This window comes from Cetorhinus maximus, chromosome 20 (assembly GCF_964194155.1).
Source record: "Cetorhinus maximus chromosome 20, sCetMax3.hap1.1, whole genome shotgun sequence".
NCBI lineage: Eukaryota > Metazoa > Chordata > Chondrichthyes > Lamniformes > Cetorhinidae > Cetorhinus > Cetorhinus maximus.
The window spans coordinates 55,615,793-55,630,429 of record NC_135898.1 but is presented as its reverse complement, the minus strand read 5'-3'; the positions used below and the strand labels follow the sequence as shown (position 1 = coordinate 55,630,429).

Sequence of the window (14,637 nt, the reverse complement as noted above, 5' to 3'; positions counted from 1 at the left end):
GATGCCCTGTCTGTGATGACTTTGGTGTGCGTCCTCTGGAGGGCCCTGGCCTGCTAGATAGGGTGTCTGTAAGCAGGATGCCTACCAAGCCAGATGATAAGGATGCCTGTTGTGTGTGGATGGAGTTATGCCATGGACGGGATGAGGACACTGAAGGTGTGTGTGTGTGAGAGAGTGAATAGTGATGTCCCTTGAACTGGCAGTGAGTGAGATCCCTGTGTATGTGTGATGGGTTTCTGAGTGTGTGAGTTGAGAGTGATGAGAAGAGTGACTTACCCTGGAGGAACAAAGGAGATCATTCATCCTCTTTTGGCACTGGGTAGCTGTCCTCTTTTGCAGGGCATTGGCAGTGACCACCGCTGCCACTGCCTCCCAAGCTGGATTGGCGATGTTGCTGCCCATCCTGCGGCCAGAGCCGGAGTAGAGGACATCATGGCGGGCCTCCACGGCGGGGTTGGGCTGCAGTCGTCTTGCCTTTTGGGGTCATGTCTCCTGTACAGCAGTCCGGGCTGGAAGCACAGAGTTGTGCGCGTGGCTGCACTTTAAATATGGCGCTCGACGTGAGGAAGTGGTGAGGTGATGGCATGGCGGGTGAATGAGAACCCAACTGCCATCGAAATGGCATGTTTCCCAGGAATGCATAATTCATGAGGTTGGATTTGGATGACATGGCATGAAAAGCGACCATTGGGTCTGGTGGGTAAAACGTTCTTTTTTCCATTCGCTACTGCACTTAGTGCAAATCTGGGATGATTTCACCCATGGTCAATGCAATACACAACATACATCTTTTTGATGTAGATTTTGGCTAGTATATAACATCCATAAAGCGTCATCATTGCCGGCCTCTGCTTCAGCCAGTGAGCTGTATATACCCCCGTTCTGTTTCGTTGCTGGGAGTACCCTTTACACTCACCCCTATCTCAAAGATGCACTGACGACTTTCACTGGGTGTTGGGGGCCAGGTGGGTGGAGTGGGGGCTGTTGTTGTTGCGGTGGCAGTGGAGGAGTTGTTGTGGATATAAACACTCATTTTTACTGGGCAATAGAGCGCATTGATTACCATGCCATACAACTTATAATTGTATATAAATTGTGTAATGCCCATAGATTGTAGTAGTTGACAGTATATCTCTTTTGGTAATGAGGTCATAGGACACTTTTCAATACCAATTGTGGCAAATCATTTAAGTGACACAGTTGCAGTCAAATCCAGAAAGTAAATGTATGAACCGTTACCTGATGTGGGATGACAAATGAAGTTTGAAATGTTGATAAAAGAAGGAATTTGAGTTTATGTAGTGCCTTTCATGACCCCAAAGCACCTTAAAGCCAACAAAGTTCTTTTTGTAGCGTAGTCATGGTTGTAATGTAATGGCAAGGCTTGGCATCACTGAACTGCTGGTTCCACTTAAGAGAAGTCACTTTTGACAATACAATGTAGTGCAGTTTTCTTTACTCCCACCAAAAGTTAATTTTGGTTCACTGAAGTCTACATTTCTCTCCCATCCCCTTTCCTTTTAGTTCAGCTGGTGTCAGCAGTCTGACAGTGCAAATGATCATTCTTCATACATGAGCCTGGGCAGCAGTTTTTTGATTTTTGGGCTAATGTAGCTGAGACCAATCTTGCCCTTGCTTATCACCCCGCAGGGAATCACTAGATAGTGATCAGGTGCAGCACAGGTGGCTGATTAGCTCCACCCCATACCTTGGAACATGAAGACCGATGTGGAGTACCTTATCACTGCCCTGGTAAAGTACAGGTTGTGAATTGTAACCTGAGTCCATGGCTCAGTAACACAACATTCAGTGAGTTTACCCTCCTGGGTCTTAAATGAAGCTGCTTTAATCTAGCTATAACCTTCCCATTTGAATTCCTGATACAATTTACCCCATATCTTTTTCTCCTGCATGCAGGCTCTTTTATCTTGACCTCACCCACACGTATTTACAGGTACTTTCCTCTTGCCCCACACATTAGCATTTTGCTTTCTATTTTTTTTAATAAAAAAAAAACAACTGTCTGGGTACCTGAAAGAGAAATCATAATCTTGAATTTAATGTCACAAAAGAGAGCTACTGTGGATGAATTATAAAATATATATTGTAGCTTCAAATGAAAACTGAGGAGGGGAAAAAGCCTCATTTGTTGGTCGCAGTTAATTAAGTCATTTTCTGTCTGTATGATAAGTAAGTGCCCTGGCTGTTTTCATATCAATAATTAACACCGCACAGGGGCTGTGCAAATTGAATTCCAAACATTTATGCTGGCTTCATGTGGCCTTGACTGCCCTGGCTGCACCCAGGTAAACATTACTGTCCTACAAATTGTGCAGTTAGATAATGCCATACAAGAGAGATGTTGAAATGTTTGTGGAAAAATGTGATTAATGTCACATGTTGACCCTTCTTTACGCAGTGGGATTAGTTGGGGGCATAAATAGCTTCATTGTATAAAATGCACAGTAAGTGAAACAAATAGCTTCATAGTGCACAGTGCACCATAAGTGAAACAAATAGCATGCCTGGAGTAAAACTGCAGGGAAACATTTGAGACAGTTGGAAACGTAATGAGATTCGAGGGTTATGTAAGAAGTACTCAAACTTGATTAAAATGACTCAGTGTAAAGATTTGGTCAAGAATGCGTTTTACAATATTACATTCCAGTTTGGTCAGTAAATGTGTAGTTGTAATCTCCTTACCTGAACTTCTGGGTAACAGATTCTTTGACCGTCTTTCAGTATGAGCTGTGTGGGATAATTTTCAATGATGTTTTGCACATGTTAGAAATAAGGCAAAGTTAAGATATTAGCAGATCTCCCATGGCATTGCTTTTGAGAGACAAGATAGTCAGAAACTTGATAATGACATTTGGCTGTTGTGATAGAGCTGTGTTAATTTGGAAAATCTTTACAATTTCCCAGATAATTTCCATGGAGAAACTATGTAAAAGACAAATCAAGGCAAATGTAGCTGCTTGTAAAGTTGTGATTTCAGCAGACAATGGTAATTGCTTATAAAGTTCTGGCTCCAGACCAGATGTCGTCAACAATTTTGCACCTATCAGTGTGTGACTGATATCCAATGGAAATTTTAAAATTATTTTTATACATGTATCACAGAAGTAGATTTCCCATGGCATTGATTATGATAGACGTGCTTATAATCGTCAGAGGACACATTGTTTTTAATTTAAGGGCATTGCATGGTTCAATGTAAAACATTTATTCACAGCAAGGGCCCGGGATTGCTCCGGAAGGCGAATAGAGCATGCTAGTCATCATGAGGGGTGTGGTTTGTGGTATGAGTGGAGGGAAAGGGGCATAGTACGAGTAAGGAGAGAGATTATGAGGGCTGTGGGAATTGTAGAATTAGTGAAGGATAGAGAGGTAGCTAGCATATGAAGAAAAAGATTCATGTGCACAGGATGAAAAAGCAGGTGTAGGCCAGACTTTGTGATTTGAAAATGGCTGTGGGCACAAATAAGGTTTGTTTTAAATAAATGAAGTTTGATGATCAAATTAATGAAGTTGCACAGGTTGTCTTATAAGCATAACTTGAGATGTATGTGAAGACGCATGCAGGATATTTAATATATTAAGGATAGAAAAAAGATTCACAAAAGAAGTAAAGGAATTCCTGTGTAATTGATTTCAAAGGATCAAGTGAAACCACAATATTGTGTTCATGAAAATCCTTGGCTGTCACTGGTGTGAAAATGCTCCCATAATACTGCAAGGTTTACTGATTCTCTAAAACTAAAGATAAATATCAAACCCGCTGGTTCTGAAATGATGCTGCAAATGATTGAAGTTGGAATGATGTAATTGAATGTTCAGGTTACACTATGGGGAGATATTGGTGGCTCTTGAGTGGAAGGTATCTTTATAAATAACAGTTGCAACAATTCTCTAGCTGAACTCTAGCAAAAAGAGATAAAAGGTATACCAAATGGGCCATTGAAGGCTTGGAATGCAGCCTCAGTCCAAGTGTTGGTAGAATTGGAAACAGCAAGGCTAAATGGAACAATTGCACATTTGAAATTATGAACTGATTTATATCACTTATGCTTTTGAAAGTTAATCTTGGGATTTTTTTTACTTTCTCTAGGAATTCCTAGGCCTCCACATCCTTCAGATATTTCTCCCTATTACCCACTCTCGCCAGGTACCGTCGGCCAAATCCCCCATCCACTAGGATGGTTAGTACCACAGTAAGCAGTTCCAGTTCTTTTTCTTTTCATTCTTTTAATTCTTGTAGGATTTTGCCTGTTACTGTATTGTGCAATTATTGTAATGAGCTGTGATTGGCTACCGGGTACCCACATATTCATATGGGGCTTCTCCCTTGGCAACACCTGTCAACACTGGTTACTATGACAAAAGGCTACAAATTAAGGACTGTTAATTTAATGTTTTCCTACTGAGTTCTAAATACCAAAAGAGGCCCGAAGCAGAACGGCGGCTCTTTGATTTGATGTATTTTATTTTGGTATAAATTTACATTCATTATTGTTTTCTTTTGGATCTGTAGCCCTCAATTATTGTGATGGCTCCATTAAAGCAAACGCCGCTTCGCCTTTAATTATCACAACAAAACACCTAGTTTTAGCTTGGGGAGAAGGTCTCTGTTGACATTAGCAGAGGTTATAAAATTTAATTAGCTGGTTCTATCAGATTTAGCACATTAAAATTGTTCTTTATTTACATCCTTTGATCCTGGCTGTGAAATCAACAAGATTTTTTTGTTCTGGTCAAATGAGAGTGAGCTTGCAACAGCAGAAGTTTCCAGTTATTTTTTTTCCTCCTTTTCTTTTCAGGCAAGGTCAACCTGTTTACCCAATCACAACAGGGGGATTTCGACATCCTTACCCCACTGCACTCACCGTCAATGCTTCCATGTCAAGGTGGGTACAGTTGCCTTGGTGGCAATCAACTTTTTATTTTAAGCAGATAATGTTCGAGCGTTTTCTCAACAGTTCTTTTGTTTTTAATCATCCTGCCATTGTCTTTGCTCATTGAGGGGACACACTGCCATTTCCTAATGCTGTGCCCTTTCTCGCAATGGAGGAATTGACATGTACGATTTGTATTGTCTTTGTAATCAACAAGCAAACGAACCAAATGCTGTTTCAGAACTAAGTACTGCACTTTATGAATGAACTGGAAAATGATGCATCATAAATTTGGAATGGAGTTTTTACTGCAGCATTATTGTGAAAGGAGATCATTTATATTGTCCACAAATATTGACTGCTTTTCAAGGTTGTAGTGGTAAAATATTGCCCCCAAGGGAATATCTGAGTGTCAAGAGCATGCTGCAATTATTGCACACTTTATATCAATGTTGGAGCCCGAGGGACAATATTTTAGCACTTGCAGACAGAAAAGTGCAGTTAATATTTATTATACCCTGTGGCTAGAGTCACTTATCACTACTTGAGCCATACTAAGTCAGTTCAGAGAGTAATAATCTTCGTTGTTGCATCACAGGTCAAAGGCCTCTTTAACATAGAATTACCCAAAAAGTAGTAATAGGCTAGCTGCTCTTCCACTTAGAGGCCTGCAGTCCTTCCTATTGAGTCAGTAGATAGCGACATGAAGCACTTAACATTGTACATCCATGTAATAGATTCCCATAGTCAAAAGTAGGAAGCATTTCAGTGGTAATGGTTAAGTTACAGCTTGTTGACAAATATACCATTGACAAATACATCAGTGGGGCTACTGGTCAAAAAAATGCCTTCAGGGCCTTTTGACGTTTAAAGAAAAATTAGTATGCACTGTGATTCCTTTTACTTACTGAACACTGGAACCTCCTCGTAGAAGTTCTCTTAATTCATATCCAGGTACTTCTTTGGCTGACAAATTTCAAAATTCAATTTAAGGGCTGCAGGAGCTCATTCTCCCCCCCGTGACCCCCGCCACCCTGCAACTTCTTACTTCTGCCTGTTCTCACATACCATCTGGGCCTTGTAACCAAAAGTTGTCCTTTAGGGGATGCAGGAGCCTGCAAATCAGCCATGGATAGGGTTTTAAATTTTGAGTCTCATAGCTTGAGAGTTTATTCCTGCTGGAATTATTAAATCTGTCTTCTCCTTTGATCAGCAGGAGCCTCACTGACTGCATTTTGCCCATATATATTTTCAGTTTTTACACTCGCGGCATTGACTCTAGGAAGGATAAATTATTGATTCTGTAACACAATAAAAGAAAATAAATACTGTAAGCATTAAAACAGTTCATAAAGTATAGAGTTCTTTGATTTTTTTTTTTAGCCTCCCAACAATTGCTCGCATAGCAGTGTAGGTGGAGAAGGAGACTTCAAATTATTCCAGAGCTTTCTGTACTGACATTCACTTTCATGAGGGTATCACTTTTTTATTATTTTCATGGAATCTGTTTCTTTGAAAGCCAGCTGACTACTGATGAAATTCATTGGTTTTATTGACTGATGTGTTCAGTGTTGTCCATTAATTTAAAAATTAAGCTGATTCTCCCTAAATCCTTCCCCTGTCAGTTGATCACATTGTACTGTGATCGAACATTATGGAATTTTTAGATACCCCACATCCAGCCATGTGATGCAGAGCAATATGGAAAAATCCAGTAACCGTATTGGGAGATTACCAAATATTAAAAGTGGGATATTTGAAAGAGTGAACAACATGGCCTTCTATACATTGTGAAAACTGCATGTTTGGCAATATGTTAATGACAACATTTTCCAAATCCTTAATGAGTATAAAACTACTGGCTATTTTAATTCTCTCTCAAAAATGGAATGATTGTATTAAATTTGCACATTTAAAATACCCCTCAATTTAGGAGAATTAAATTGCTGTATGCCTTTCTGACGCTATAGCTTCTGGAACATTCAGGTTTTGAGTGTGTTATAGTGCAAGGGATGGGAGATGAACCAAAAAGGAAAATGTGAATCTTTGGTGATTGCAGTGTTTTGAATTGTACATAAGTTCATACTTGCCCACAGGCGAATCAGACTATTCTGTAGTGGCAGTAAAAAGAAAGCTGCAAACAAATGTTGAAAAAAAAATGGAAAGCGCTACATATAGGAGTGTCTAGTTCAGATGCTGATTGACCTCCTGTTCATTTCCTGTATTCTGTTTTGTGATGACACAGTTTTAGGACACAAAGGTGAATGCTTCTGTTCCTGGTAAGGGACACCCTTGTTTTATCCCTAGAGTTGGTGAATTCAGTATACAGTAGCTACACATTTAAACCTAGCTGTCAATTCTCACAATGACCCGACCACGTTATCATACTGGTGTGAATTTGTTTTTAATATCTTAACCATTACTTAGGATGCTTGCTTAGTGTAACTAATGAATATCCTTTTAATGCCATGGAAGCACCTTCAATGGTCACAGTCACAGGAACTTCAAAAGTATAAATGAGGGAGAGCATGTGCATCTCACAACACAGAACTCCGTTTTAAAGATGATGTCACTTCCAGAATCATGAGATAATGTAGTTTTCACATTGGCCTTGTTCAACCATCCTTCAGTATTATGGAGGCTGTGCAGTCAGATGCATGATCCTGCAATTGCAACTTTTGAACTGCACGAATGCAGTTTTGAAAGTGTGCAGTTGTTTTGGCATTGGTTTTAAATTAAGCTGAGTTCAGCGCTGTCTTTAACCCAATCACACTATGCAGCCACTTCCATTAGTTCCATGATGTAAGTGGACGATTAGAGAAACTAATATGTGGCCTTGGCTAAGGCTGGACCATCCTATTCTTTCATTAGTTGAATTGTCAATGAACTTGTAGTATAATAGGATAGAAATGAGAAGCCCATTTGGCCACCTTTCTTGGATTGTGTATTTTATTTATTGCAAGCTGTGCCACGGGTTGATGGCTTTCGGTTCTGACCCTGTGCAACGTGTTCCCAATTACCTGGAGCCACCCGAAATGGTGGCAAAAAAGAACCAAGGCAGAATTAAATAAACAGCACATTCCTAAATGTGTACTGCCATCACCAAACACAAACATCAGCTTATTCCAGTCACATTATTCATCCAATCTTTGTGTCAATGGGCCAGCTCAGCAAGTAAAAGTCAAAGCACTCACTAGTATTTTTTTGCAACAAAGCCAGCAGTCTTCGATAAAATGTGTATGGAATACCACACCAACTAGCTGACTGACAAGAACTCTATTTAAATTTCTTCATGGGGCAAAGACTAAATTGTATATATTTTCCAATCCTTTCACAAATTAGATGCTCTCTATGTTGCTTGTTTAATGGAGAGGGCCAGTAGAGGAAATGGCCCAAGGCCTCTGTCAGCACCACTTTCAATTCAGCTACTAAGTGTGGGCATGACCCTTATTTGGATTTTGTCCATATGAGCTAAGTGTCCACTTGTTGCCTTCCCCCTAATGTCAAACACAAACCAGTATTGAATGTGATTTGCAAAAGGTAGTGAATTCAGGGTACTTTTTTTCAAATTGGTAACTACATACATAGGATCTCTCCAGAAATTATTTTCTCGCTGATACAAATTTACTCTTTGGCCACTATAATCTGCGTTTGGACTTGAATCCCTGTTGCAGTCATTCCATTTAGCTCTTTTTGCCCATCAGTTACTCCTTCTGCACTATAAATCTTAAACAGAAACAAAATAAAATTTGAGGTTTACCTTGTTATGCAGTGCAACTGACATCATCCAGTCCTGTTTGGTAGCCCCACTTAGTCCTGCAGTATGGAGCCCAAATGCTGACACCAAATTATGCCTGTGGGCTTCAGTATAATTGTATAATTGTGGTATTGGTAAACTGTATTGTAGCAGTAATGAGGCCCTGTTAATGGAAAAATGCAATAATTTTCACAAGATTTAATTGTGCCAGCCATGTAAAATTTAAATGGGTATTTAGCAATACTGGAGGTAAAATAAAAAAAGTAATGAGGTATTGTAAATCTGTACCTAATTTTAACTAGCCAAAGTAGCTGCCATGCAGGATAAAATATGTATGTATTAAAGTTAACAACACATCAGCATTACCACACCAGTTTTCAGCTCTGTGTACAATATTAATGTCCATATGCAGACACAACAAATGCAAACATACAAAACCAATAAGAGAGACTGGTAATTGATGACACATCAAAGCTCTTGGAAGCTGATGTTCAGAACTTGAAAAGCTACTGTTTTGATCGGGGCTCTGACTGTTCGTCGCAGCCCCAATTAAACCAGTACTAGCTAATTTCCCAGTGGCTACAAGTATATTTACAAACTACTCCATAGCACTGTATTTAAGCAATCACTAATTGCTCCTAATGATGGGTTTATTTTTTGTTCATCTGATTTAGAGTTCAGCTAATTTAATTGGTGGAGGGTTAGACTTTAGTGATGGGCTGAAACAGCTAATGCATTTTGATGATAGCTGTTAATTAAATTAGCATAGATTATTAGGCAAGGCTCCCCATCTCCAGAGACTAAGTAGATGCATTTGTAAAAGTACAGCTTTAGATAGGGGGAGGATAAATTAACCATTTAAAAGTAACAATTTCCAGAGGTTTAAGCAGAATAACAAAAATGTTCATCACAGAATAGCAAAAAATGACTTTTAAGAATGTATCAAATATTCACGATTTTTCAGTATTGCAATCGTATAGCTGGCAGTGTGGCCCCAGTTACAAGAGTGAAAGATGCCCATCACACATGAGGGGAAGGTGTAGGATTAGTTTCTGGCTACACATGGCTGTCTTTTAGTTTATCCTCCCCACTCCCCCACAAATAGAGCATGGGGAGAGATCAAGTTGTCAGGGAAGAAACACGATTTGTACACTTTTGAAGGCAGTCATTAAAGCAACTTAGCAGTTCTTCAACAGTTTTTCCTGTAGGGGCATACATTAGTTATTCAGATGAAAAAAATAGAACAGAAGGCATTTGTGCGGTAGCAGGGTGATGAAAATACATGTCTGTATTATTCGTATGACATCCGTAGGAAATGTAGACGCCATGCCCTGCCAGAGCACACCTTTTGATATTTATTCCATCCAGTAGTAGGGCAGTGATTTCTTGGAATTAAGTGATGGGTCATTATACTTTAAACATAGCAGAGAGGCATAGACTGGCAATTAAATAGCAATAGCTGACACTCACTTGTGCCACCCTGTGACCCTGTTAGATTGAGATGTTAGAGCTTCGGGGCCCCTCAGCCTAGTAAATTGGCTGAAGGTGCTTCTCCTGACTAGGGCCCGCTCTGAAATGTGCTGCCTTCAAAGAGATCAGCATCATGTATAAACCATAATGTGGGTTTGTGGTGGTTTAGAAAGCTCAGGAAAATTGAGCTTGGAAAGATGAGAGCTAACAACTGCACAGGGAGAGGAGGGGGAATAATGACAAACTAGCTGCAACTCAAAGAGGCTGTTTTTTTTTGCGAGGGGGAGAAAAGCTTCCCACAGCTCACACATAAAACAAAGTCAGGCAGATGACATGCAGTTAACAGAAAAATGTCAACAGTGAAATAAAGTGAGAGTGAATCTGATAGAAACCCCAGAGACACTGTGGAACAAAAATGAGTTTGTTCGTAACATGGCCTGCAAGTTTATGCACATCATTATATTCTGGCTTGCAGCCATAAAAGCAGTCAGGATTTTTTCATAATTAGCTGTTTAGAATTTTAGTTTTTACAATGGGAGATATATATATATATATATATATATGTGTGTGTAGTTTCCTTGTTCAGTTGCAGATACGTCTATTAAATAATGCAAAAGCTATACCAAATTTCAAATATTTTGTAGATAGTGTAGTAGTAATCACCTTATGATAGATTGACATTTTATAGTGTCCATTAACTTCTGAACCCTCATAAGTCTCTTCAGGTAATGAAATGAATGTAACCACTTCATCACATGAAGAATAATACTCTTGAGCTTTTGAAAGCCCTAGTGTACTATAAAATACTTCACCTGTGTACTGTCTTATGTTTGTGTGATAACTGTAAATGGTATTTTCACTGCTCACTCTGCTAATATTTCACTCTAGGAAAAAAAGTCTGCATCTGTCAGCTAGCACAATAACAGCCTCCTACATGCTGTGTAATTGGACACAAATGTTCACTCCAAAATCATTTTACTATATTTTGAAATGAAGCAGTAAATATATCATTATTATATTAATAGGAAATGATTTTGTTGGCTTGATTCATGATGGAAGATTTTGGTGTATCTCAAATTCAGCCCATTTCAATAATGCTAGAATTTGAGATTTGACCATGTATAAACTTGGACAGGTGATAATACAAACATTGTCAATGGAGCCAAACCAAAGCTGCTCTTTTAAAAGGCTGTTTGTATAGAGTTCTTTAAAGAAAAGATTAGAATTTATGTAGCATGTATTGTATTTATGCAGTGCATTTTTTTTATATATGTAATTTTTTATCACTAAATACTGTTAGTAGCCTCAAAGGCAAACCGACAGTTGTATAATGATGATTCATTTTATGTTATTAATCACAGCTACATAGAGTGATTGTGACAGCTTGTGCTTGCATGTATGCTTGCTTATATATCAAATGTGCCCATCCCTCCCGTTCATTCATTTCTGTTCTGTTGATTTACACAGTTTTCTCTCTGGTAGGTTCCCCCCACACATGGTTCCACCACATCACAGTTTACACACAACAGGAATTCCTCATCCAGCCATAGTCACACCGACTGTCAAACAAGAGTCTTCCCAGAGCGACATCGGATCCCTCAATAACTCGTAAGTCATAACTTTTGTGTTTTATTTAAAAAAAACTGTCAATTTATCTTAATTGCAAATAACTCATAACTTCAAAATTTTGTCAGTCCTGTTCGCCATGATAAAGCTTCTTTCAAAATTTCAAAAGAATGTGCATCTCTTTTGTTTAGATTTTAAAACGCTGGCTTCTCCCAGTTTAATATAACTTGGTGTTTTTTATTTTGATTTTAATATTGATTCGTTTAAAATGTAGCCATTTTTAGGAGAGAAATTATTATTTTAGTTTCACTGGTGGAATCAGTAACTGTTCTCATTTTCTCAGAAAACATCATCAGGATGCCAAAAAAGAAGAGGAAAAGAAAAAGCCACACATAAAGAAACCTTTGAATGCATTCATGTTGTACATGAAGGAAATGAGAGCAAAGGTAGTAGCAGAGTGCACGCTGAAAGAAAGTGCGGCCATCAATCAGATCCTTGGCCGAAGGGTAAGCAACTTAAACTATTGATGATAAGTTGCATAAGACCAGGTTAGAAATGTAATCTTAGTGATCAGGGCAGTCAGTCAGTCTGTCGATTCTTGCTCTGGCCATTAGCTTTTTCATATAGTAAGTCGGGATCAACACACTTTAGGAATTGGAACCAAGTGTTGCCAATAATAGTGAATGACACAACATGTGACAATCCGACAATTAATGAATGGTTTAACACCACCTTTAAAATAGCATGGAGAGCAGCGTTCCACAGATACACTAAATATCTGTCTAATTTTATTAACCCTCATAAACTTTTCAATTTTAGAATGCCATCTCAACTGTGAAATGATTAAACATGATGCGCCATACTTCTAAAGCCCTTTACAATATGAGTATAGCTTTTCTTGATTTTGATGCTTCATTCTTATACTAGTTGAATAGTTCTCCTTTTGGCCCTCCTCCAAACACTTAACAATATATCACACCGATGAGTCCCTATTCTGCTTTTATAATAAATTCTAGAGTTTTTTTTTACAGTAAATGGATCTGTTCAGATATAACAGAGCTAATGTTGATGCTTTTCATTATATTGTGGTACACAACCCAGTTATTATGCATTAACCCTTTCAGGCATTTTTATATGCAAGTATTAATGTGCCCTATCTCTCCTCCATCCAACCCTGTTTATTCTCAGTGGCACGCTTTGTCTAGAGAAGAACAAGCAAAGTACTATGAATTAGCCAGAAAGGAACGGCAGCTTCACATGCAACTCTACCCGGGCTGGTCAGCACGAGATAACTATGTAAGTTTCATTCTCTAGCACTTCTCCCTGTTCCCTCCCCCACTCCCATTTATTTTTTGTTCCCTACAAGCCCAGCAGTGTTGCACATCATACATGTCAGTTTAATGTTACAAATAATGACCAAGATGAAGCCAAAGCGTCCTCCCATCTTGAGAACCTTGTGTGTGCCACAGAGCTAACCTTCATATAGCTTTTTTTTTTTAAGCAGTGTTGATCAGAACGAGCATTTTTATTCAGCTGAGATATTTTTGATTCTGATTGGCATGGTTTTGTGAACCTAATGGACAAACTGAGTTTGTGCTATTTTCTCCCCCCACCCCCCCCTCCATTTTTTTGTGTCTCCCTGTTAGGGCAAGAGGAAGAAGAGGAAAAGGGAAAAGCAGGCAGGGGAAACCAATGGTAAGTAGGCAGCAATTATCTTCCATTATAAAGGGCACCCTTCACATATCAGAATGACAACGTTTAATCAGATGAAACCCTAGCTGCTGCTAACCATGTTTTATAACATTGTTAATTATAATACTATTTATGCAGTCTTAATTTTATGGCTGGTTTGCCTTTCCAAGAGCGATAAAGTAATTAGTGCATGAATTGTAGACATTTTAATGCTTGTTTTTGTAGAACTCTTTTTAAAAACAAATTATTGCATTAGCTATTGTAACTTAAAATATTTTGAAGCTTATTGTTGTATGTACTTATTGTCTTGTATTGACATATTAATTTGGGCTGTACCTGTTTTCTGATGCATCCCCCATGTAATTAGCCTTACCTGCTAGACTAATCCCATTATCCTACTTCACATTTGCTGTTCGAAGGCATGCATGTAAAATTGACCCTGCTATCTAGCTCCTTTTGCAAAGCACTTTAACCTTTCAGCTTGATTCAAGCCTAACATCCTCTGCTGGCACTAACCTGCAGGTTCTTTATTCAGTCCGCTAACTTCTTTTTGTGAATTCTCATTAAAATCTACTATAAAATAATTCAAATTTGTATTGCCACACAATATTGGTGCTTTTTAAATGGGTGAAAAATACAGCTGTGATTTTAATACATTTTTATGAAATTAGAGGGCATTACTGATCACTGGTAACAGATAAATTGATTTATTCCTTTTTGTTTTCTTGTCTCTCTTCCTTCCTTTTCTGTCTCCTCTGCTCGCTTTCTTCCAATTTGTTCAGATCTGAGCGCTCCTAAGAAATGCCGAGCGCGCTTTGGCCTTGATCAACAGAATAACTGGTGCGGCCCGTGCAGGTGTGTATCGTTTTCCCAGGTTTGCTATGGTTGGTTTCAGCTGGGTTAAATTGGTACTTTCCCCTTCTTGCTATCACTGTTTCAGTGTTTTAATTGGATGATGACACTTACCCTTGCATCTATTGTTGCTAGGAAATGGCGAATTTTGTTTTTAAAAGTGATGAGGGGAGAATGCCAACTTGGCCAGCTAAACCACTAGCTCTGGCTGAGATGTCACATCCAGTGAGCAGTATCCTCCATTTGTTGTTTTTGTTTACTTCATGCTAACAGATGCAAATACTCCAAAGAAGTGTCGGGCATTGTTCGGGCTAGACCAACAGAGTTTATGGTGCAAACCTTGCAGGTATACTCCCATTAGGCCTTCCGGAATTACATATGCCCTTTTATTGGATTTGTAGTGCA

General features: G+C 38.8%; 1 protein-coding gene across 29 annotated transcripts in view; it reads left to right on the top strand.

Moving 5' to 3' along the window:
* The window catches only part of tcf7l2 (transcription factor 7 like 2), a 193,068-nt gene that overhangs the window by 171,436 nt on the left and 6,995 nt on the right, over positions 1-14,637 (top strand). For 7 of the 29 annotated variants that reach the window (XM_078564715.1, XM_078564711.1, XM_078564726.1 and 4 more), the window contains 7 exons: positions 4,112-4,214; positions 4,821-4,907; positions 11,590-11,730; positions 12,032-12,194; positions 12,877-12,984; positions 13,335-13,383; positions 14,163-14,235. In XM_078564715.1, coding sequence (XP_078420841.1) covers positions 4,112-4,214; positions 4,821-4,907; positions 11,590-11,730; positions 12,032-12,194; positions 12,877-12,984; positions 13,335-13,383; positions 14,163-14,235 — 724 coding nt within the window. Of the gene's footprint in view, positions 1-4,111; positions 4,215-4,820; positions 4,908-11,589; positions 11,731-12,031; positions 12,195-12,876; positions 12,985-13,334; positions 13,388-14,162; positions 14,240-14,505; positions 14,579-14,637 lie in introns of all 29 variants that reach the window. The other 22 variants (XM_078564742.1, XM_078564728.1, XM_078564727.1 and 19 more) reach the window with 8 other exon arrangements.